This window comes from Hyla sarda, unplaced genomic scaffold, assembly GCF_029499605.1.
Source record: "Hyla sarda isolate aHylSar1 unplaced genomic scaffold, aHylSar1.hap1 scaffold_178, whole genome shotgun sequence".
In the NCBI taxonomy this organism is placed as follows: Eukaryota; Metazoa; Chordata; class Amphibia; order Anura; family Hylidae; genus Hyla; species Hyla sarda.
In genome coordinates, this window is record NW_026608424.1 from 335,292 (window position 1) to 355,862 (window position 20,571).

At 43.9% G+C, this 20,571-nt stretch overlaps 1 protein-coding gene, 6 non-coding genes and 1 pseudogene across 9 annotated transcripts; all 8 read left to right on the top strand.

The window, feature by feature from the left end:
• Positions 1 to 844: 844 nt before the first annotated feature.
• On the top strand, positions 845 to 1,035 carry LOC130313598 (U2 spliceosomal RNA). Its single transcript, XR_008861497.1, has one exon. It is a non-coding gene; the product is annotated as a U2 spliceosomal RNA (small nuclear RNA).
• A 2,080-nt stretch (positions 1,036 to 3,115) lies between these two features.
• Positions 3,116 to 3,306, top strand: LOC130313664 (U2 spliceosomal RNA). The gene has a single exon (XR_008861557.1). It is a non-coding gene; the product is annotated as a U2 spliceosomal RNA (small nuclear RNA).
• A 2,086-nt stretch (positions 3,307 to 5,392) lies between these two features.
• On the top strand, positions 5,393 to 5,583 carry LOC130313707 (U2 spliceosomal RNA). The gene has a single exon (XR_008861583.1). It is a non-coding gene; the product is annotated as a U2 spliceosomal RNA (small nuclear RNA).
• Positions 5,584 to 7,667: 2,084 nt separating this feature from the next.
• On the top strand, positions 7,668 to 7,858 carry LOC130313599 (U2 spliceosomal RNA). Its single transcript, XR_008861498.1, has one exon. It is a non-coding gene; the product is annotated as a U2 spliceosomal RNA (small nuclear RNA).
• A 2,085-nt stretch (positions 7,859 to 9,943) lies between these two features.
• Positions 9,944 to 10,134, top strand: LOC130313601 (U2 spliceosomal RNA). The gene has a single exon (XR_008861500.1). It is a non-coding gene; the product is annotated as a U2 spliceosomal RNA (small nuclear RNA).
• A 2,029-nt stretch (positions 10,135 to 12,163) lies between these two features.
• LOC130313530 (uncharacterized) lies at positions 12,164 to 17,010 on the top strand. Of its 3 annotated transcripts, XM_056552665.1 has the most exons (6): positions 12,164 to 13,736; positions 13,986 to 14,120; positions 15,203 to 15,251; positions 15,342 to 15,383; positions 16,047 to 16,136; positions 16,799 to 17,010. In XM_056552665.1, exons 1-6 carry the CDS (start codon positions 12,444 to 12,446, stop codon positions 16,858 to 16,860), a joined length of 1,671 nt encoding a protein of 556 aa, XP_056408640.1. In that variant the 5' UTR covers positions 12,164 to 12,443; the 3' UTR covers positions 16,861 to 17,010. The 3 variants fall into 3 exon arrangements, 1 of the variants encoding a protein (XP_056408640.1); XR_008861437.1 differs by lacking the exons at positions 15,203 to 15,251; positions 15,342 to 15,383 and having other exon boundaries at positions 16,047 to 16,105; positions 16,799 to 16,860; XR_008861436.1 differs by lacking the exons at positions 15,203 to 15,251; positions 15,342 to 15,383 and having other exon boundaries at positions 16,799 to 16,838.
• Positions 17,011 to 17,358: 348 nt separating this feature from the next.
• Positions 17,359 to 17,568, top strand: LOC130313688 (U2 spliceosomal RNA; annotated as a pseudogene).
• A 2,101-nt stretch (positions 17,569 to 19,669) lies between these two features.
• Positions 19,670 to 19,860, top strand: LOC130313602 (U2 spliceosomal RNA). Its single transcript, XR_008861501.1, has one exon. It is a non-coding gene; the product is annotated as a U2 spliceosomal RNA (small nuclear RNA).
• The last annotated feature ends 711 nt before the right edge of the window (positions 19,861 to 20,571 follow it).

The window sequence follows — 20,571 nt, forward strand, 5'->3', positions numbered from 1 at the left end:
TGCAGCCGCTGCTGTGTCCAGGCCCAGGAGCCTTAGCACTGTGCTGTGATGTCACTCAATACCACTGACATCACTAGGTGTAAACAACATCTCTCCTTTGCTGTGTATGTGACTATGGAGCTGTTTGGTGATGCCGTCTATTACGGCCTTCATAGAAGCAACAGGAGATTGTTGCATCCATCTTGAACCCTCAGAACTACAGTGCTATGATGTCACTCACTTCCACAGGCCTTGCAGAGTGTAAACAACAACAACCCAGCTTTGTTGTGTATGTAACCATAGGGATTTGTGAGTGTCACCTAGAACCTTCACAGCAGCGACAGCTTTATGAGGAGCATCAGCACTGCTCTGCCTGAGCAGAACCATCACCGCCATAGGTTGTCAAATAACCCGGATTTAACCCACACAGGTAAGTCCAATGGGGTGCAGGCATGTCCTCTATGCTTACAGCTTCCCGTGGGTGTTGGTTTGATACCGTTTGGGGACAGCCAAGGAGGCAGGCATCTGCAGGCAACAAAGGTAGGTGTGTGCTTGTGTGTGTGTTTCCTATGCAGATCCTAAGCCCAGTGTCACATGCAAGTAGGAGGAGTAAGAAGGGTTCCTGGCAAATCCGGGTTATGGATTGCATTTAAAAAGGCCCCGTGGGAGTGCAATGGGCCCCTGTCTTGCTGCTTAGCAATAATGGTAGCAATAATGGTATGGGTTTAGGTTCTGCTGTGTGTACTGGTGGTTGACTGCCCCCCAGCCCAGAGTGTGCATGGAAAATTGTCTGGCAGCCTCCCTGACAGCAAGCAGTGATAGTGCCCATGAAGGGGACCTTGTTGGGCCCGCCCCTTTCACGGTTATCGCTTCTCGGCCTTTTGGCTAAGATCAAGTGTAGTATCTGTTCTTATCAGTTTAATATCTGATACGTCCCCTATCTGGGGACCATATATTAAATGGATTTTTGAGAACGGGGGCCGATTTCGAAGCTTGCTTCCGTCGCCCTATGCATTGACCCGATATGGCAGTATCTTCGGGTACAGTGCACCACCCCCTTACAGGGTTAAAAAGAAAGATTCCTACTTTCATTGCTACCTGCTTGCTGGCTAGCCAGCTAGCCAGCCCTGTGGGCCTTGCTGCTGCTGCAGCCAAAAAACAAAAGGTGGTGCTGCTGCTGCTTCTGCTGCTTCTGCTTCTGCTTGTGTCTGGCCCCTGTTGGAGCGTCCAGGCACAGGACTTCTGCTGCTGCTGACTAAATGGCCTCCTTAATTGGATCATTTGAGTAGCCAGCACACCTGTGCAGGTAGGGCATGACATGATAGGCAGCTGCCTTGATAGCGGGTGGGTGCTGAATGTTCCTAATTGACAAAATAAGATTAATGCTTATGAAGAAATATAAAATCTCATCCCTTCCCCAATATCGCGCCACACCCCTACCCCTTAATTCCCTGGTTGAACTTGATGGACATATGTCTTTTTTCGACCGTACTAACTATGTAACTATGTAACATAACATGGGGGGGGGGGTCTCCTGGCTGTTCACACAGGTGTGTCATTGCTGTACATTGACCATGCATTGCTTCTGTGGTATTGCAAAGGCAAAGACAAATGCTTCCAGCCATCCATTGCACTAATGGATTGGTCATCAGCTGGCTGTCTATGTCCCGCATCAATATAGACCAAAGTACAGAGGGTTAGGCTATGCTATTGTGCACCTACCTGATGCATCAGAAGGTGCGAGGCCCTTGCTAAATTCTGTGCACAGACTTTGAGATCTATGCTTTAGACTGTATCTAAACCTGCTCCAACATGGACTGACATTCTGGCCTACTTTCAGCCGATGCGACTTGTCTGTCGCTGAACAGTCGCTTTTTATGTATTCAGCACCTATGTATAATGTTGTAAAAATGCTCTAGAAGCTAAAGTCGCAGAAATGTCACACATATTTGGCCTGCAACTTTCTGTGCGACAAATTCAGACAGGAAAAATCAGTATAAATCCTTAGAAAATTATCCCCCAGTGTCTCCATCTGCTGGCGGTATTGAATAAGCATTGCTGCACTGATGGGGTATGCATTAGACGAAAAAAAAGAAGAAAAAGAAGAATAATACGCCCAGAAAAGAGGCGAAAAGGAGAAAAACGTAAAAAAACGTGAAAAAAAAGTAAGAGGAAGAGAAGGGAAAAAAAGGTGGAAATGGGTTTAAAAGTGATTTCGGCGGAGAAATATATATATATATATATATATATATATATATATATATGCGCACACACACACATAGATATAAACGTATTCTCCGTTGAGATATTGCAGCCGCTGCTGTGTCCAGGCCCAGGAGCCTTAGCACTGTGCTGTGATGTCACTCAATACCACTGACATCACTAGGTGTAAACAACATCTCTCCTTTGCTGTGTATGTGACTATGGAGCTGTTTGGTGTTGTCGTCTATTACGGCCTTCATAGAAGCAACAGGAGATTGTTGCATCCATCTTGAACCCTCAGAACTACAGTGCTATGATGTCACTCACTTCCACAGGCCTTGCAGAGTGTAAACAACAACAACCCAGCTTTGTTGTGTATGTAACCATAGGGATTTGTGATGTCACCTAGAACCTTCACAGCAGCGACAGCTTTATGAGGAGCATCAGCACTGCTCTGCCTGAGCAGAACCATCACCGCCATAGGTTGTCAAATAACCCGGATTTAACCCACACAGGTAAGTCCAATGGGGTGCAGGCATGTCCTCTATGCTGACAGCTTCCCGTGGGTGTTGGTTTGATACCGTTTGGGGACAGCCAAGGAGGCATCTGCAGGCAACAAAGGTAGGTGTGTGCTTGTGTGTGTGTTTCCTATGCAGATCCTAAGCCCAGTGTCACATGCAAGTAGGAGGAGTAAGAAGGGTTCCTGGCAAATCCGGGTTATGGATTGCATTTAAAAAGGCCCCGTGGGAGTGCAATGGGCCCCTGTCTTGCTGCTTAGCAATAATGGTATGGGTTTAGGTTCTGCTGTGTGTACTGGTGGTTGACTGCCCCCCAGCCCAGAGTGTGCATGGAAAATTGTCTGGCAGCCTCCCTGACAGCAAGCAGTGATAGTGCCCATGAAGGGGACCTTGTTGGGCCCGCCCCTTTCACGGTTATCGCTTCTCGGCCTTTTGGCTAAGATCAAGTGTAGTATCTGTTCTTATCAGTTTAATATCTGATACGTCCCCTATCTGGGGACCATATATTAAATGGATTTTTGAGAACGGGGGCCGATTTCGAAGCTTGCTTCCGTCACCCTATGCATTGACCCGATATGGCAGTATCTTTGGGTACAGTGCACCACCCCCTTACAGGGTTAAAAAGAAAGATTCCTACTTTCATTGCTACCTGCTTGCTGGCTAGCCAGCTAGCCAGCCCTGTGGGCCTTGCTGCTGCTGCAGCCAAAAAACAAAAGGTGGTGCTGCTGCTGCTTCTGCTGCTTCTGCTTCTGCTTGTGTCTGGCCCCTGTTGGAGCGTCCAGGCACAGGACTTCTGCTGCTGCTGACTAAATGGCCTCCTTAATTGGATCATTTGAGTAGCCAGCACACCTGTGCAGGTAGGGCATGACATGATAGGCAGCTGCCTTGATAGCGGGTGGGTGCTGAATGTTCCTAATTGACAAAATAAGATTAATGCTTATGAAGAAATATAAAATCTCATCCCTTCCCCAATATCGCGCCACACCCCTACCCCTTAATTCCCTGGTTGAACTTGATGGACATATGTCTTTTTTCGACCGTACTAACTATGTAACTATGTAACATAACATGGGGGGGGGTCTCCTGGCTGTTCACACAGGTGTGTCATTGCTGTACATTGACCATGCATTGCTTCTGTGGTATTGCAAAGGCAAAGACAAATGCTTCCAGCCATCCATTGCACTAATGGATTGGTCATCAGCTGGCTGTCTATGTCCCGCATCAATATAGACCAAAGTACAGAGGGTTAGGCTATGCTATTGTGCACCTACCTGATGCATCAGAAGGTGCGAGGCCCTTGCTAAATTCTGTGCACAGACTTTGAGATCTATGCTTTAGACTGTATCTAAACCTGCTCCAACATGGACTGACATTCTGGCCTACTTTCAGCCGATGCGACTTGTCTGTCGCTGAACAGTCGCTTTTTATGTATTCAGCACCTATGTATAATGTTGTAAAAATGCTCTAGAAGCTAAAGTCGCAGAAATGTCACACATATTTGGCCTGCAACTTTCTGTGCGACAAATTCAGACAGGAAAAATCAGTATAAATCCTTAGAAAATTATCCCCCAGTGTCTCCATCTGCTGGCGGTATTGAATAAGCATTGCTGCACTGATGGGGTATGCATTAGACGAAAAAAAAGAAGAAAAAGAAGAATAATACGCCCAGAAAAGAGGCGAAAAGGAGAAAAACGTAAAAAAACGTGAAAAAAAAGTAAGAGGAAGAGAAGGGAAAAAAAGGTGGAAATGGGTTTAAAAGTGATTTCGGCGGAGAAATATATATATATATATATATATATATATATATATATATATATATATGCGCACACACACACATAGATATAAACGTATTCTCCGTTGAGATATTGCAGCCGCTGCTGTGTCCAGGCCCAGGAGCCTTAGCACTGTGCTGTGATGTCACTCAATACCACTGACATCACTAGGTGTAAACAACATCTCTCCTTTGCTGTGTATGTGACTATGGAGCTGTTTGGTGATGCCGTCTATTACGGCCTTCATAGAAGCAACAGGAGATTGTTGCATCCATCTTGAACCCTCAGAACTACAGTGCTATGATGTCACTCACTTCCACAGGCCTTGCAGAGTGTAAACAACAACAACCCAGCTTTGTTGTGTATGTAACCATAGGGATTTGTGATGTCACCTAGAACCTTCACAGCAGCGACAGCTTTATGAGGAGCATCAGCACTGCTCTGCCTGAGCAGAACCATCACCGCCATAGGTTGTCAAATAACCCGGATTTAACCCACACAGGTAAGTCCAATGGGGTGCAGGCATGTCCTCTATGCTTACAGCTTCCCGTGGGTGTTGGTTTGATACCGTTTGGGGACAGCCAAGGAGGCATCTGCAGGCAACAAAGGTAGGTGTGTGCTTGTGTGTGTGTTTCCTATGCAGATCCTAAGCCCAGTGTCACATGCAAGTAGGAGGAGTAAGAAGGGTTCCTGGCAAATCTGGGTTATGGATTGCATTTAAAAAGGCCCCGTGGGAGTGCAATGGGCCCCTGTCTTGCTGCTTAGCAATAATGGTATGGGTTTAGGTTCTGCTGTGTGTACTGGTGGTTGACTGCCCCCCAGCCCAGAGTGTGCATGGAAAATTGTCTGGCAGCCTCCCTGACAGCAAGCAGTGATAGTGCCCATGAAGGGGACCTTGTTGGGCCCGCCCCTTTCACGGTTATCGCTTCTCGGCCTTTTGGCTAAGATCAAGTGTAGTATCTGTTCTTATCAGTTTAATATCTGATACGTCCCCTATCTGGGGACCATATATTAAATGAATTTTTGAGAACGGGGGCCGATTTCGAAGCTTGCTTCCGTCGCCCTATGCATTGACCCGATATGGCAGTATCTTCGGGTACAGTGCACCACCCCCTTACAGGGTTAAAAAGAAAGATTCCTACTTTCATTGCTACCTGCTTGCTGGCTAGCCAGCTAGCCAGCCCTGTGGGCCTTGCTGCTGCTGCAGCCAAAAAACAAAAGGTGGTGCTGCTGCTGCTTCTGCTGCTTCTGCTTCTGCTTGTGTCTGGCCCCTGTTGGAGCGTCCAGGCACAGGACTTCTGCTGCTGCTGACTAAATGGCCTCCTTAATTGGATCATTTGAGTAGCCAGCACACCTGTGCAGGTAGGGCATGACATGATAGGCAGCTGCCTTGATAGCGGGTGGGTGCTGAATGTTCCTAATTGACAAAATAAGATTAATGCTTATGAAGAAATATAAAATCTCATCCCTTCCCCAATATCGCGCCACACCCCTACCCCTTAATTCCCTGGTTGAACTTGATGGACATATGTCTTTTTTCGACCGTACTAACTATGTAACTATGTAACATAACATGGGGGGGGGGGTCTCCTGGCTGTTCACACAGGTGTGTCATTGCTGTACATTGACCATGCATTGCTTCTGTGGTATTGCAAAGGCAAAGACAAATGCTTCCAGCCATCCATTGCACTAATGGATTGGTCATCAGCTGGCTGTCTATGTCCCGCATAAATATAGACCAAAGTACAGAGGGTTAGGCTATGCTATTGTGCACCTACCTGATGCATCAGAAGGTGCGAGGCCCTTGCTAAATTCTGTGCACAGACTTTGAGATCTATGCTTTAGACTGTATCTAAACCTGCTCCAACATGGACTGACATTCTGGCCTACTTTCAGCCGATGCGACTTGTCTGTCGCTGAACAGTCGCTTTTTATGTATTCAGCACCTATGTATAATGTTGTAAAAATGCTCTAGAAGCTAAAGTCGCAGAAATGTCACACATATTTGGCCTGCAACTTTCTGTGCGACAAATTCAGACAGGAAAAATCAGTATAAATCCTTAGAAAATTATCCCCCAGTGTCTCCATCTGCTGGCGGTATTGAATAAGCATTGCTGCACTGATGGGGTATGCATTAGACGAAAAAAAAGAAGAAAAAGAAGAATAATACGCCCAGAAAAGAGGCGAAAAGGAGAAAAACGTAAAAAAACGTGAAAAAAAAGTAAGAGGAAGAGAAGGGAAAAAAAGGTGGAAATGGGTTTAAAAGTGATTTCGGCGGAGAAATATATATATATATATATATATATATATATATATATATATATGCGCACACACACACATAGATATAAACGTATTCTCCGTTGAGATATTGCAGCCGCTGCTGTGTCCAGGCCCAGGAGCCTTAGCACTGTGCTGTGATGTCACTCAATACCACTGACATCACTAGGTGTAAACAACATCTCTCCTTTGCTGTGTATGTGACTATGGAGCTGTTTGGTGATGTCGTCTATTACGGCCTTCATAGAAGCAACAGGAGATTGTTGCATCCATCTTGAACCCTCAGAACTACAGTGCTATGATGTCACTCACTTCCACAGGCCTTGCAGAGTGTAAACAACAACAACCCAGCTTTGTTGTGTATGTAACCATAGGGATTTGTGATGTCACCTAGAACCTTCACAGCAGCGACAGCTTTATGAGGAGCATCAGCACTGCTCTGCCTGAGCAGAACCATCACCGCCATAGGTTGTCAAATAACCCGGATTTAACCCACACAGGTAAGTCCAATGGGGTGCAGGCATGTCCTCTATGCTTACAGCTTCCCGTGGGTGTTGGTTTGATACCGTTTGGGGACAGCCAAGGAGGCATCTGCAGGCAACAAAGGTAGGTGTGTGCTTGTGTGTGTGTTTCCTATGCAGATCCTAAGCCCAGTGTCACATGCAAGTAGGAGGAGTAAGAAGGGTTCCTGGCAAATCCGGGTTATGGATTGCATTTAAAAAGGCCCCGTGGGAGTGCAATGGGCCCCTGTCTTGCTGCTTAGCAATAATGGTATGGGTTTAGGTTCTGCTGTGTGTACTGGTGGTTGACTGCCCCCCAGCCCAGAGTGTGCATGGAAAATTGTCTGGCAGCCTCCCTGACAGCAAGCAGTGATAGTGCCCATGAAGGGGACCTTGTTGGGCCCGCCCCTTTCACGGTTATCGCTTCTCGGCCTTTTGGCTAAGATCAAGTGTAGTATCTGTTCTTATCAGTTTAATATCTGATACGTCCCCTATCTGGGGACCATATATTAAATGGATTTTTGAGAACGGGGGCCGATTTCGAAGCTTGCTTCCGTCGCCCTATGCATTGACCCGATATGGCAGTATCTTCGGGTACAGTGCACCACCCCCTTACAGGGTTAAAAAGAAAGATTCCTACTTTCATTGCTACCTGCTTGCTGGCTAGCCAGCTAGCCAGCCCTGTGGGCCTTGCTGCTGCTGCAGCCAAAAAACAAAAGGTGGTGCTGCTGCTGCTTCTGCTGCTTCTGCTTCTGCTTGTGTCTGGCCCCTGTTGGAGCGTCCAGGCACAGGACTTCTGCTGCTGCTGACTAAATGGCCTCCTTAATTGGATCATTTGAGTAGCCAGCACACCTGTGCAGGTAGGGCATGACATGATAGGCAGCTGCCTTGATAGCGGGTGGGTGCTGAATGTTCCTAATTGACAAAATAAGATTAATGCTTATGAAGAAATATAAAATCTCATCCCTTCCCCAATATCGCGCCACACCCCTACCCCTTAATTCCCTGGTTGAACTTGATGGACATATGTCTTTTTTCGACCGTACTAACTATGTAACTATGTAACATAACATGGGGGGGGGGGGTCTCCTGGCTGTTCACACAGGTGTGTCATTGCTGTACATTGACCATGCATTGCTTCTGTGGTATTGCAAAGGCAAAGACAAATGCTTCCAGCCATCCATTGCACTAATGGATTGGTCATCAGCTGGCTGTCTATGTCCCGCATCAATATAGACCAAAGTACAGAGGGTTAGGCTATGCTATTGTGCACCTACCTGATGCATCAGAAGGTGCGAGGCCCTTGCTAAATTCTGTGCACAGACTTTGAGATCTATGCTTTAGACTGTATCTAAACCTGCTCCAACATGGACTGACATTCTGGCCTACTTTCAGCCGATGCGACTTGTCTGTCGCTGAACAGTCGCTTTTTATGTATTCAGCACCTATGTATAATGTTGTAAAAATGCTCTAGAAGCTAAAGTCGCAGAAATGTCACACATATTTGGCCTGCAACTTTCTGTGCGACAAATTCAGACAGGAAAAATCAGTATAAATCCTTAGAAAATTATCCCCCAGTGTCTCCATCTGCTGGCGGTATTGAATAAGCATTGCTGCACTGATGGGGTATGCATTAGACGAAAAAAAAGAAGAAAAAGAAGAATAATACGCCCAGAAAAGAGGCGAAAAGGAGAAAAACGTAAAAAAACGTGAAAAAAAAGTAAGAGGAAGAGAAGGGAAAAAAAGGTGGAAATGGGTTTAAAAGTGATTTCGGCGGAGAAATAAATATATATATATATATATATATATATATATATATATATGCGCACACACACACATAGATATAAACGTATTCTCCGTTGAGATATTGCAGCCGCTGCTGTGTCCAGGCCCAGGAGCCTTAGCACTGTGCTGTGATGTCACTCAATACCACTGACATCACTAGGTGTAAACAACATCTCTCCTTTGCTGTGTATGTGACTATGGAGCTGTTTGGTGATGTCGTCTATTACGGCCTTCATAGAAGCAACAGGAGATTGTTGCATCCATCTTGAACCCTCAGAACTACAGTGCTATGATGTCACTCACTTCCACAGGCCTTGCAGAGTGTAAACAACAACAACCCAGCTTTGTTGTGTATGTAACCATAGGGATTTGTGATGTCACCTAGAACCTTCACAGCAGCGACAGCTTTATGAGGAGCATCAGCACTGCTCTGCCTGAGCAGAACCATCACCGCCATAGGTTGTCAAATAACCCGGATTTAACCCACACAGGTAAGTCCAATGGGGTGCAGGCATGTCCTCTATGCTTACAGCTTCCCGTGGGTGTTGGTTTGATACCGTTTGGGGACAGCCAAGGAGGCATCTGCAGGCAACAAAGGTAGGTGTGTGCTTGTGTGTGTGTTTCCTATGCAGATCCTAAGCCCAGTGTCACATGCAAGTAGGAGGAGTAAGAAGGGTTCCTGGCAAATCCGGGTTATGGATTGCATTTAAAAAGGCCCTGTGGGAGTGCAATGGGCCCCTGTCTTGCTGCTTAGCAATAATGGTATGGGTTTAGGTTCTGCTGTGTGTACTGGTGGTTGACTGCCCCCCAGCCCAGAGTGTGCATGGAAAATTGTCTGGCAGCCTCCCTGACAGCAAGCAGTGATAGTGCCCATGAAGGGGACCTTGTTGGGCCCGCCCCTTTCACGGTTATCGCTTCTCGGCCTTTTGGCTAAGATCAAGTGTAGTATCTGTTCTTATCAGTTTAATATCTGATACGTCCCCTATCTGGGGACCATATATTAAATGGATTTTTGAGAACGGGGGCCGATTTCGAAGCTTGCTTCCGTCGCCCTATGCATTGACCCGATATGGCAGTATCTTCGGGTACAGTGCACCACCCCCTTACAGGGTTAAAAAGAAAGATTCCTACTTTCATTGCTACCTGCTTGCTGGCTAGCCAGCTAGCCAGCCCTGTGGGCCTTGCTGCTGCTGCAGCCAAAAAACAAAAGGTGGTGCTGCTGCTGCTTCTGCTGCTTCTGCTTCTGCTTGTGTCTGGCCCCTGTTGGAGCGTCCAGGCACAGGACTTCTGCTGCTGCTGACTAAATGGCCTCCTTAATTGGATCATTTGAGTAGCCAGCACACCTGTGCAGGTAGGGCATGACATGATAGGCAGCTGCCTTGATAGCGGGTGGGTGCTGAATGTTCCTAATTGACAAAATAAGATTAATGCTTATGAAGAAATATAAAATCTCATCCCTTCCCCAATATCGCGCCACACCCCTACCCCTTAATTCCCTGGTTGAACTTGATGGACATATGTCTTTTTTCGACCGTACTAACTATGTAACTATGTAACATAACATGGGGGGGGGGGTCTCCTGGCTGTTCACACAGGTGTGTCATTGCTGTACATTGACCATGCATTGCTTCTGTGGTATTGCAAAGGCAAAGACAAATGCTTCCAGCCATCCATTGCACTAATGGATTGGTCATCAGCTGGCTGTCTATGTCCCGCATCAATATAGACCAAAGTACAGAGGGTTAGGCTATGCTATTGTGCACCTACCTGATGCATCAGAAGGTGCGAGGCCCTTGCTAAATTCTGTGCACAGACTTTGAGATCTATGCTTTAGACTGTATCTAAACCTGCTCCAACATGGACTGACATTCTGGCCTACTTTCAGCCGATGCGACTTGTCTGTCGCTGAACAGTCGCTTTTTATGTATTCAGCACCTATGTATAATGTTGTAAAAATGCTCTAGAAGCTAAAGTCGCAGAAATGTCACACATATTTGGCCTGCAACTTTCTGTGCGACAAATTCAGACAGGAAAAATCAGTATAAATCCTTAGAAAATTATCCCCCAGTGTCTCCATCTGCTGGCGGTATTGAATAAGCATTGCTGCACTGATGGGGTATGCATTAGACGAAAAAAAAGAAGAAAAAGAAGAATAATACGCCCAGAAAAGAGGCGAAAAGGAGAAAAACGTAAAAAAACGTGAAAAAAAAGTAAGAGGAAGAGAAGGGAAAAAAAGGTGGAAATGGGTTTAAAAGTGATTTCGGCGGAGAAATATATATATATATATATATATATATATATATATATATATATATGCGCACACACACACATAGATATAAACGTATTCTCCGTTGAGATATTGCAGCCGCTGCTGTGTCCAGGCCCAGGAGCCTTAGCACTGTGCTGTGATGTCACTCAATACCACTGACATCACTAGGTGTAAACAACATCTCTCCTTTGCTGTGTATGTGACTATGGAGCTGTTTGGTGATGTCGTCTATTACGGCCTTCATAGAAGCAACAGGAGATTGTTGCATCCATCTTGAACCCTCAGAACTACAGTGCTATGATGTCACTCACTTCCACAGGCCTTGCAGAGTGTAAACAACAACAACCCAGCTTTGTTGTGTATGTAACCATAGGGATTTGTGATGTCACCTAGAACCTTCACAGCAGCGACAGCTTTATGAGGAGCATCAGCACTGCTCTGCCTGAGCAGAACCATCACCGCCATAGGTTGTCAAATAACCCGGATTTAACCCACACAGGTAAGTCCAATGGGGTGCAGGCATGTCCTCTATGCTTACAGCTTCCCGTGGGTGTTGGTTTGATACCGTTTGGGGACAGCCAAGGAGGCATCTGCAGGCAACAAAGGTAGGTGTGTGCTTGTGTGTGTGTTTCCTATGCAGATCCTAAGCCCAGTGTCACATGCAAGTAGGAGGAGTAAGAAGGGTTCCTGGCAAATCCGGGTTATGGATTGCATTTAAAAAGGCCCCGTGGGAGTGCAATGGGCCCCTGTCTTGCTGCTTAGCAATAATGGTATGGGTTTAGGTTCTGCTGTGTGTACTGGTGGTTGACTGCCCCCCAGCCCAGAGTGTGCATGGAAAATTGTCTGGCAGCCTCCCTGACAGCAAGCAGTGATAGTGCCCATGAAGGGGACCTTGTTGGGCCCGCCCCTTTCACGGTTATCGCTTCTCGGCCTTTTGGCTAAGGTATAGGGATATACCTTGGCTGATCCGGTTCCTGCTTTTGTGGGTGCTCTGAGACCCCCCTCCTCGGCCCTGGGACATCGCCCTTCGTTGGGCTTAAGTCCCTTGCTGCTATTGGGGAGGGGGCCCACCTCAGTGTAGAGTTGCGATCCCCCTTTGCCTTAGGGACCTAGTGTCTCTTTGGTGCGCTTGATTGTGAGCATGGCGTCAGCCAGTGACGGAGATCCAGGCATGGTACCATCTTATGCCAAGCTCAAGAACTCAGTACGTATATCGTACTTGGAGGACCAGAGAAAGAACCGGGACCTGAAGTACATCGTGGAGCAAGTTCTGCTGGGCGTCTTTGGATTAAGGAAGCATGAGATATTATCCATCCAAGATTATCCGAAAAGAGGAGTATACGATGTTACTTTTACGGAAGGAGGTATTTACAAGGACTTTGTTATACAGATGAAGAAGGTAAGCGGAGATGCCCGCTTGAGTGGAATAAGAATTGTTGAGCACTTTCCCGATGAACTTATGCTTTTAGTTATAAAAATGTACTCTCCATACGTTAAAGAAGATGAAATTGTTGTGTTTTTAAGGAATTTTTGTAAAAAAATTATAAATAGAGGGAAAGTGATGAATGAGTGTGGAATATGGTCCTCTAAGTGGAAGTTTCTGGTTGAGTTCAAAGAAGATCTATTACTCCCAGGACGAAAGGTTATGCCTCCAGCTCGGTTCAAGTTAGGAAATGTAAATGGTGACGTGTTTTTCCCAGGAATGCCCAATTTCTGCAGAGCTTGTAGAAGATATGGACATGATAAAAACGTATGTGAGAGTACATGTACAAATTGTGGCAGCACTGAGCACTCCTCCAGAGAATGCACAAAAGAAAAGAAATGCAGTTTATGTTACAGAGTTGACCATTTGTATGCTTCTTGTCCTCACAGAAACAAAGAGAAACAACAGAGAAGCCAGCCAGACCCCCGTCATATGAACAGAGAAGACAGCAAACCAGAAGAAAACCCAACTGATCAACATGGTGAGTCTGCTACCTCTGATGAAGATGGATATGAGAAACCCTCCAGCATGAAGGTAAGAAGAAAGGAGAAGAAAGCATGGCAGACAGGAGCTCCTCTCTCGCAGCAGAGGGGTAGTAACCTGGATGAAGCTGTCAGCAAGCCTCAGAGTGCCCCCCTGAGGAAGCCAGAAAATGTTGGGGCTAAGAGAAGAAAGACCGGAACAGGAAGAGAAGAGGCGTTTGTGGAAGAAGAGGGGGGGGTAGGGATGCCATCAGGTGTTCCAGCCCCCTCCCCAAGTGAAACAGGCAACTCGTCCATGGTTCCCGACACGGTGGAAGTCGTTGTGCCCGACCAGCTGCCCGGGGTGGCTCCGACAGGTCATCCCGGGGAGGAGATGGACACTGGGCAAGGTGACGGAGACGGGACAACCCCTGTTCCGGCGAAGAGGAATCCTCTCCTTAGTCCCCTACCGGAGGATCTTCAGGAGGAGGTAATGGAGGAGTCAGACGGTAGCAGCTCACCGGAATCTCTGGTGACAGTGAGATCAGAAGGGGAAAATGATAGTTTTGGGGGTCTGGCTGATGAGGATGAGATAGAATGTGCACAAAGATATTGAAAGTGGTCTCTCTGTAACCTTTAATGATGGCGCTCCATGGACTCTCCCTCAATGTGAGGGGCCTTAAGACACACGCAAGAAGAACTGCTATTTTTAATTTTTTATCCTTTTTGTCTGCATCAGTTTTCTTCTTACAGGAATGTGGCATCCCTCACCAAGCATCATACAAGAAATATGAAGAAGACTGGAAGCATGGCCCCTCAGTGTGGTCAGGGTCCAACGCATCTAAATCTGGAGGAGTTGCTATACTTTTTAAGGGTAATGTTAATATAATTTTTAAGCAAGAGATTTTACCAGGAAGGATTTTATTAGTTAAAGCTTTTATAAATGGTTTTACATGGCAGTTTTTAAACTTTTATGGTTCACCTGATAAAAAAGAAAGAGAAGAGATGTTAGAGATTTTACCTCTTTTTATTAATGATTCTTATCCTTTGATTTTAGCTGGGGATTTTAATTGTGTTTTAAGAGGTGAGAAAAGATATTCTCGAGCTACTAGTAGAAATTATGATAAGACATCTAACATTTTAAAAAATATTACTTTAGATTTTAGGCTTATAGATGTTTTTAAAAAATGTAATCCAAATTTACCTGATACTGAAGGCATTACATGGAGTAATGTGAATTGTAGCTCGAGGATTGATTTTATCTTCTCTTCTCAAAATGTTTTACCTGCCAAATGTGAGCTTTTAACTAATATATTTTCTGATCATAAATGTCTTCTATTTGTTTTAAATCCTGTTCCTGGTTTTAAGAGGGGTATTGGTTCATGGAAATTGAACATATCTCTTTTAGAAGATAAAATAATCTTAACAGAATACGCCAATTTTTATAATAAATGTAAAAATAATAGAGACCCAAATATAGATATAAAAGTATGGTGGGAAAATATGAAGAAAAAAACTAAAGATTTTTTTATAAAACAAGGTATCCAAAAAGCTAAAGATAAAAGACATTGTTATGATATTTTAAATACACATCTTCAAACTCTTTTTAAATTGCACAATATAGGGATAGATGTAAAAGATGATATTGTTAACATTAAAAAAGAAATAAAAACATTTTTAAATGAAAAAGGTAAAGAGATCATTTTTAAAGCTAAAATCAAACATATTGAAAATAACGAAAAATGTACAAGATATTTTTTTAAAAAATCTAATCAAAAAAGAGTCCATATCGAAAAACTAGAAGGAGAAGTGGAGATGAATAAAATTTTATTTAAAGTACAATGTTATTATAGGGAACTTTTTAATGAGAAAAAAATAGATGCTAATTTCATGAACGATGCCTTAAACAAAATAGAACGTGTTTTAGAGAATAATTCTCAATCCTTTCTTTTACAGTCTATCCCAGAGAAGGAAATATTGGATACCATAAACAGTTTTAATTTGGGTAAAGTACCAGGGTCTGATGGCCTGCCAATCGAATTTTATAAGGTTTTTTATGAGGTTTTAAAAGATGATCTTTTATCTCTTTTTACAGATGTTTTTAATACCAAGATTTTACCACAGTCATGGAAAATGGGTGAGGTTTCTCTGCTCTTTAAAAAAGGTGATAAAGAGGATATTAGGAATTGGAGACCAATAACCCTTTTAAACGCTGATTATAAAATAATGGCTAAAATATGTGCAAACAGACTAAAAAATGTTATAGATAAATTAATACATAATAATCAAGTGTGTGGTATACCGGGTAGAAACATGTGGGAAAATTTAAACCTCATAAAAGATATAATAGAAGATGCTAAAATAAGGAAAAGTAATTTAGCAATTTTAACAATAGACTTTGAAAAAGCATTTGACAGAGTCTCGCACTGTTTTTTATTTAATGTTTTAAATAAAATGGGCATACCAGAAGGTTTTTTAACGTCACTCAAAGCCTTTTATAATGACTGTTTTAGCAAAATTTTAATTAATGGTTTTAAGACTGAAATGGTTCCTTTAAAATCTGGTGTGAAGCAGGGTTGCCCCCTATCACCCCTTTTATTTATTTGTGCACTAGAGCCACTTTTATGTGTCATAAGAGGTGATAAACAGATCCGTGGGATAAGGCTCCCCGGAGGAAATGGTCTTGAAGCTAAAGTAGTCAGTTATATGGATGATGTAGCAGTGACATGTCAAGATAGCCTGGCACTTAAAAAAACTTTAACACAAATTAACTATTTCTGTTGTGCTTCTGGTTTTAAAGTGAATTTTAACAAGTGCGAGATTTTAAAAGTCGGCAAGCTGGATACAAGAGACATAAAGGTACCGGTAGTAGAAAAAGTAAAAATTTTAGGTGTGTATTTTAATGAATTAAATAATGGAAACGAAAGCTGGGAGCTAACAATGCAAAAGGTGAACCAAAAATTATGTGTATGGAGACTAAGAGACCTTACAATGGAAGGAAAAGTGCTGATTTTAAAGATGGTGATTTTACCTTTGCTTTTATATTTAAGTTTAGTGTTCCCACCTAACACACATATAATACGTAAAGTCTCAAAAGTCTGTTACACCTTTTTTTGGAATTCCAAATATGAGAAGTTAAAAAGAGAAATTGTATCTAAACCTAAAGAGAAAGGGGGGAAAAGTTTTACTGATTTTACTGCGTTCCTTTATACAAAATTCTTTTCATTGTGTCTTAAGAATGTTTTTAAAGACAACTATTGGTCGTTCTTTTTGCGCTATAATGTTGGTAATCTCATGAGACACCATGGTTGGTTTGAAACAGATCTTAAACACCCTTATGCTTTTAACCTCCCTATTACTTATTGTATTTTAGAAAAGATTGTTTCTCTTTTTAAACTGTTTGATTTTAGTAAAGATATTCTAATCGATGGGAAAAAACTTACGAGAGTCATTTTAAACAATATTAACATGTGCCAAGTTGGAAATTTTAATGATGATAAATGTAAAGAAATCTGGAGAATTGTGAACTCATTTTATCTTTTTAACTCACAGAAGGACTTATCCTGGAGCTGCATCCACAGTTGCCTTCCGTGCCGGGCTTTCCAACACCGTAGAGGATTTGCAAGCACAGCAAAGTGTCCAAGAGAGGGATGCCACGAAGAGGAGACTGTTTTACATCTTTTATGGACATGTGATTTTTCTAGAAGGATATGGACTAAAATGCTGCCACTTTTAAACAAAATTGCTGCTATAAAAGACTTGGACTATAATATGGTTTTATATGGGTGTTTGGATTGTCCCGGCGAACAAGAGAAACGGAAGGCATGGCAAATAATAAACTGTGTGAAGGCAGCTCTGTGGAAAAATAGGAATATTTTATTATTTAAAAAGGACATTTTATCTTTCGATGATGTTATTGGAATGATATTAAGTGAAATGTACATCTATCTTTTAATCGATAAACAAAGTGATGAGTTTGCATTCTTAAAATGGCATTTTACCGACTGGCATATGTGAAATTGTAAAATTGTAAGTTTTTTATGTTCCCCTGGTTTTAATGCTATGTAACTATGTAACTATGTTAAAACTTGAAACTTAAATAAAATAGGTGTGTACCTGTGAAGGTGCAGCCAAGTTAAAAAAAAAAAAAAAAAAAAAAAAAAAAAAAATCTGTTCTTATCAGTTTAATATCTGATACGTCCCCTATCTGGGGACCATATATTAAATGGATTTTTGAGAACGGGGGCCGATTTCGAAGCTTGCTTCCGTCGCCCTATGCATTGACCCGATATGGCAGTATCTTCGGGTACAGTGCACCACCCCCTTACAGGGTTAAAAAGAAAGATTCCTACTTTCATTGCTACCTGCTTGCTGGCTAGCCAGCTAGCCAGCCCTGTGGGCCTTGCTGCTGCTGCAGCCAAAAAACAAAAGGTGGTGCTGCTGCTGCTTCTGCTGCTTCTGCTTCTGCTTGTGTCTGGCCCCTGTTGGAGCGTCCAGGCACAGGACTTCTGCTGCTGCTGACTAAATGGCCTCCTTAACTGGATCATTTGAGTAGCCAGCACACCTGTGCAGGTAGGGCATGACATGATAGGCAGCTGCCTTGATAGCGGGTGGGTGCTGAATGTTCCTAATTGACAAAATAAGATTAATGCTTATGAAGAAATATAAAATCTCATCCCTTCCCCAATATCGCGCCACACCCCTACCCCTTAATTCCCTGGTTGAACTTGATGGACATATGTCTTTTTTCGACCGTACTAACTATGTAACTATGTAACATAACATGGGGGGGGGGGGGGGGGGTCTCCTGGCTGTTCACACAGGTGTGTCATTGCTGTACATTGACCATGCATTGCTTCTGTGGTATTGCAAAGGCAAAGACAAATGCTTCCAGCCATCCATTGCACTAATGGATTGGTCATCAGCTGGCTGTCTATGTCCCGCATCAATATAGACCAAAGTACAGAGGGTTAGGCTATGCTATTGTGCACCTACCTGATGCATCAGAAGGTGCGAGGCCCTTGCTAAATTCTGTGCACAGACTTTGAGATCTATGCTTTAGACTGTATCTAAACCTGCTCCAACATGGACTGACATTCTGGCCTACTTTCAGCCGATGCGACTTGTCTGTCGCTGAACAGTCGCTTTTTATGTATTCAGCACCTATGTATAATGTTGTAAAAATGCTCTAGAAGCTAAAGTCGCAGAAATGTCACACATATTTGGCCTGGAACTTTCTGTGCGACAAATTCAGACAGGAAAAATCAGTATAAATCCTTAGAAAATTATCCCCCAGTGTCTCCATCTGCTGGCGGTATTGAATAAGCATTGCTGCACTGATGGGGTATGCATTAGACGAAAAAAAAGAAGAAAAAGAAGAATAATACGCCCAGAAAAGAGGCGAAAAGGAGAAAAACGTAAAAAAACGTGAAAAAAAAGTAAGAGGAAGAGAAGGGGAAAAAAGGTGGAAATGGGTTTAAAAGTGATTTCGGCGGAGAAATATATATATATATATATATATATATATATATATATATATATATATATATATGCGCACACACACACATAGATATAAACGTATTCTCCGTTGAGATATTGCAGCCGCTGCTGTGTCCAGGCCCAGGAGCCTTAGCACTGTGCTGTGATGTCACTCAATACCACTGACATCACTAGGTGTAAACAACATCTCTCCTTTGCTGTGTATGTGACTATGGAGCTGTTTGGTGATGTCGTCTATTACGGCCTTCATAGAAGCAACAGGAGATTGTTGCATCCATCTTGAACCCTCAGAACTACAGTGCTATGATGTCACTCACTTCCACAGGCCTTGCAGAGTGTAAACAACAACAACCCAGCTTTGTTGTGTATGTAACCATAGGGATTTGTGATGTCACCTAGAACCTTCACAGCAGCGACAGCTTTATGAGGAGCATCAGCACTGCTCTGCCTGAGCAGAACCATCACCGCCATAGGTTGTCAAATAACCCGGATTTAACCCACACAGGTAAGTCCAATGGGGTGCAGGCATGTCCTCTATGCTTACAGCTTCCCGTGGGTGTTGGTTTGATACCGTTTGGGGACAGCCAAGGAGGCATCTGCAGGCAACAAAGGTAGGTGTGTGCTTGTGTGTGTGTTTCCTATGCAGATCCTAAGCCCAGTGTCACATGCAAGTAGGAGGAGTAAGAAGGGTTCCTGGCAAATCCGGGTTATGGATTGCATTTAAAAAGGCCCCGTGGGAGTGCAATGGGCCCCTGTCTTGCTGCTTAGCAATAATGGTATGGGTTTAGGTTCTGCTGTGTGTACTGGTGGTTGACTGCCCCCCAGCCCAGAGTGTGCATGGAAAATTGTCTGGCAGCCTCCCTGACAGCAAGCAGTGATAGTGCCCATGAAGGGGACCTTGTTGGGCCCGCCCCTTTCACGGTTATCGCTTCTCGGCCTTTTGGCTAAGATCAAGTGTAGTATCTGTTCTTATCAGTTTAATATCTGATACGTCCCCTATCTGGGGACCATATATTAAATGGATTTTTGAGAACGGGGGCCGATTTCGAAGCTTGCTTCCGTCGCCCTATGCATTGACCCGATATGGCAGTATCTTCGGGTACAGTGCACCACCCCCTTACAGGGTTAAAAAGAAAGATTCCTACTTTCATTGCTACCTGCTTGCTGGCTAGCCAGCTAGCCAGCCCTGTGGGCCTTGCTGCTGCTGCAGCCAAAAAACAAAAGGTGGTGCTGCTGCTGCTTCTGCTGCTTCTGCTTCTGCTTGTGTCTGGCCCCTGTTGGAGCGTCCAGGCACAGGACTTCTGCTGCTGCTGACTAAATGGCCTCCTTAATTGGATCATTTGAGTAGCCAGCACACCTGTGCAGGTAGGGCATGACATGATAGGCAGCTGCCTTGATAGCGGGTGGGTGCTGAATGTTCCTAATTGACAAAATAAGATTAATGCTTATGAAGAAATATAAAATCTCATCCCTTCCCCAATATCGCGCCACACCCCTACCCCTTAATTCCCTGGTTGAACTTGATGGACATATGTCTTTTTTCGACCGTACTAACTATGTAACTATGTAACATAACATGGGGGGGGGGGTCTCCTGGCTGTTCACACAGGTGTGTCATTGCTGTACATTGACCATGCATTGCTTCTGTGGTATTGCAAAGGCAAAGACAAATGCTTCCAGCCATCCATTGCACTAATGGATTGGTCATCAGCTGGCTGTCTATGTCCCGCATCAATATAGACCAAAGTACAGAGGGTTAGGCTATGCTATTGTGCACCTACCTGATGCATCAGAAGGTGCGAGGCCCTTGCTAAATTCTGTGCACA

Excerpts from the sequence above, each read along its gene's own strand:
- LOC130313530 (XM_056552665.1), top strand. The coding sequence starts at position 12,444 with ATGGCGTCAGCCAGTGACGGAGATCCAGGCATGGTACCATCTTATGCC. Across the intron at positions 15,252-15,341 it reads CATAAACAGTTTTAATTTGG|ATGTTTTTAATACCAAGATT; the intron begins GTAAAGTACCAG and ends CTCTTTTTACAG. Across the intron at positions 15,384-16,046 it reads ACCACAGTCATGGAAAATGG|TGAATTTTAACAAGTGCGAG; the intron begins GTGAGGTTTCTC and ends CTGGTTTTAAAG.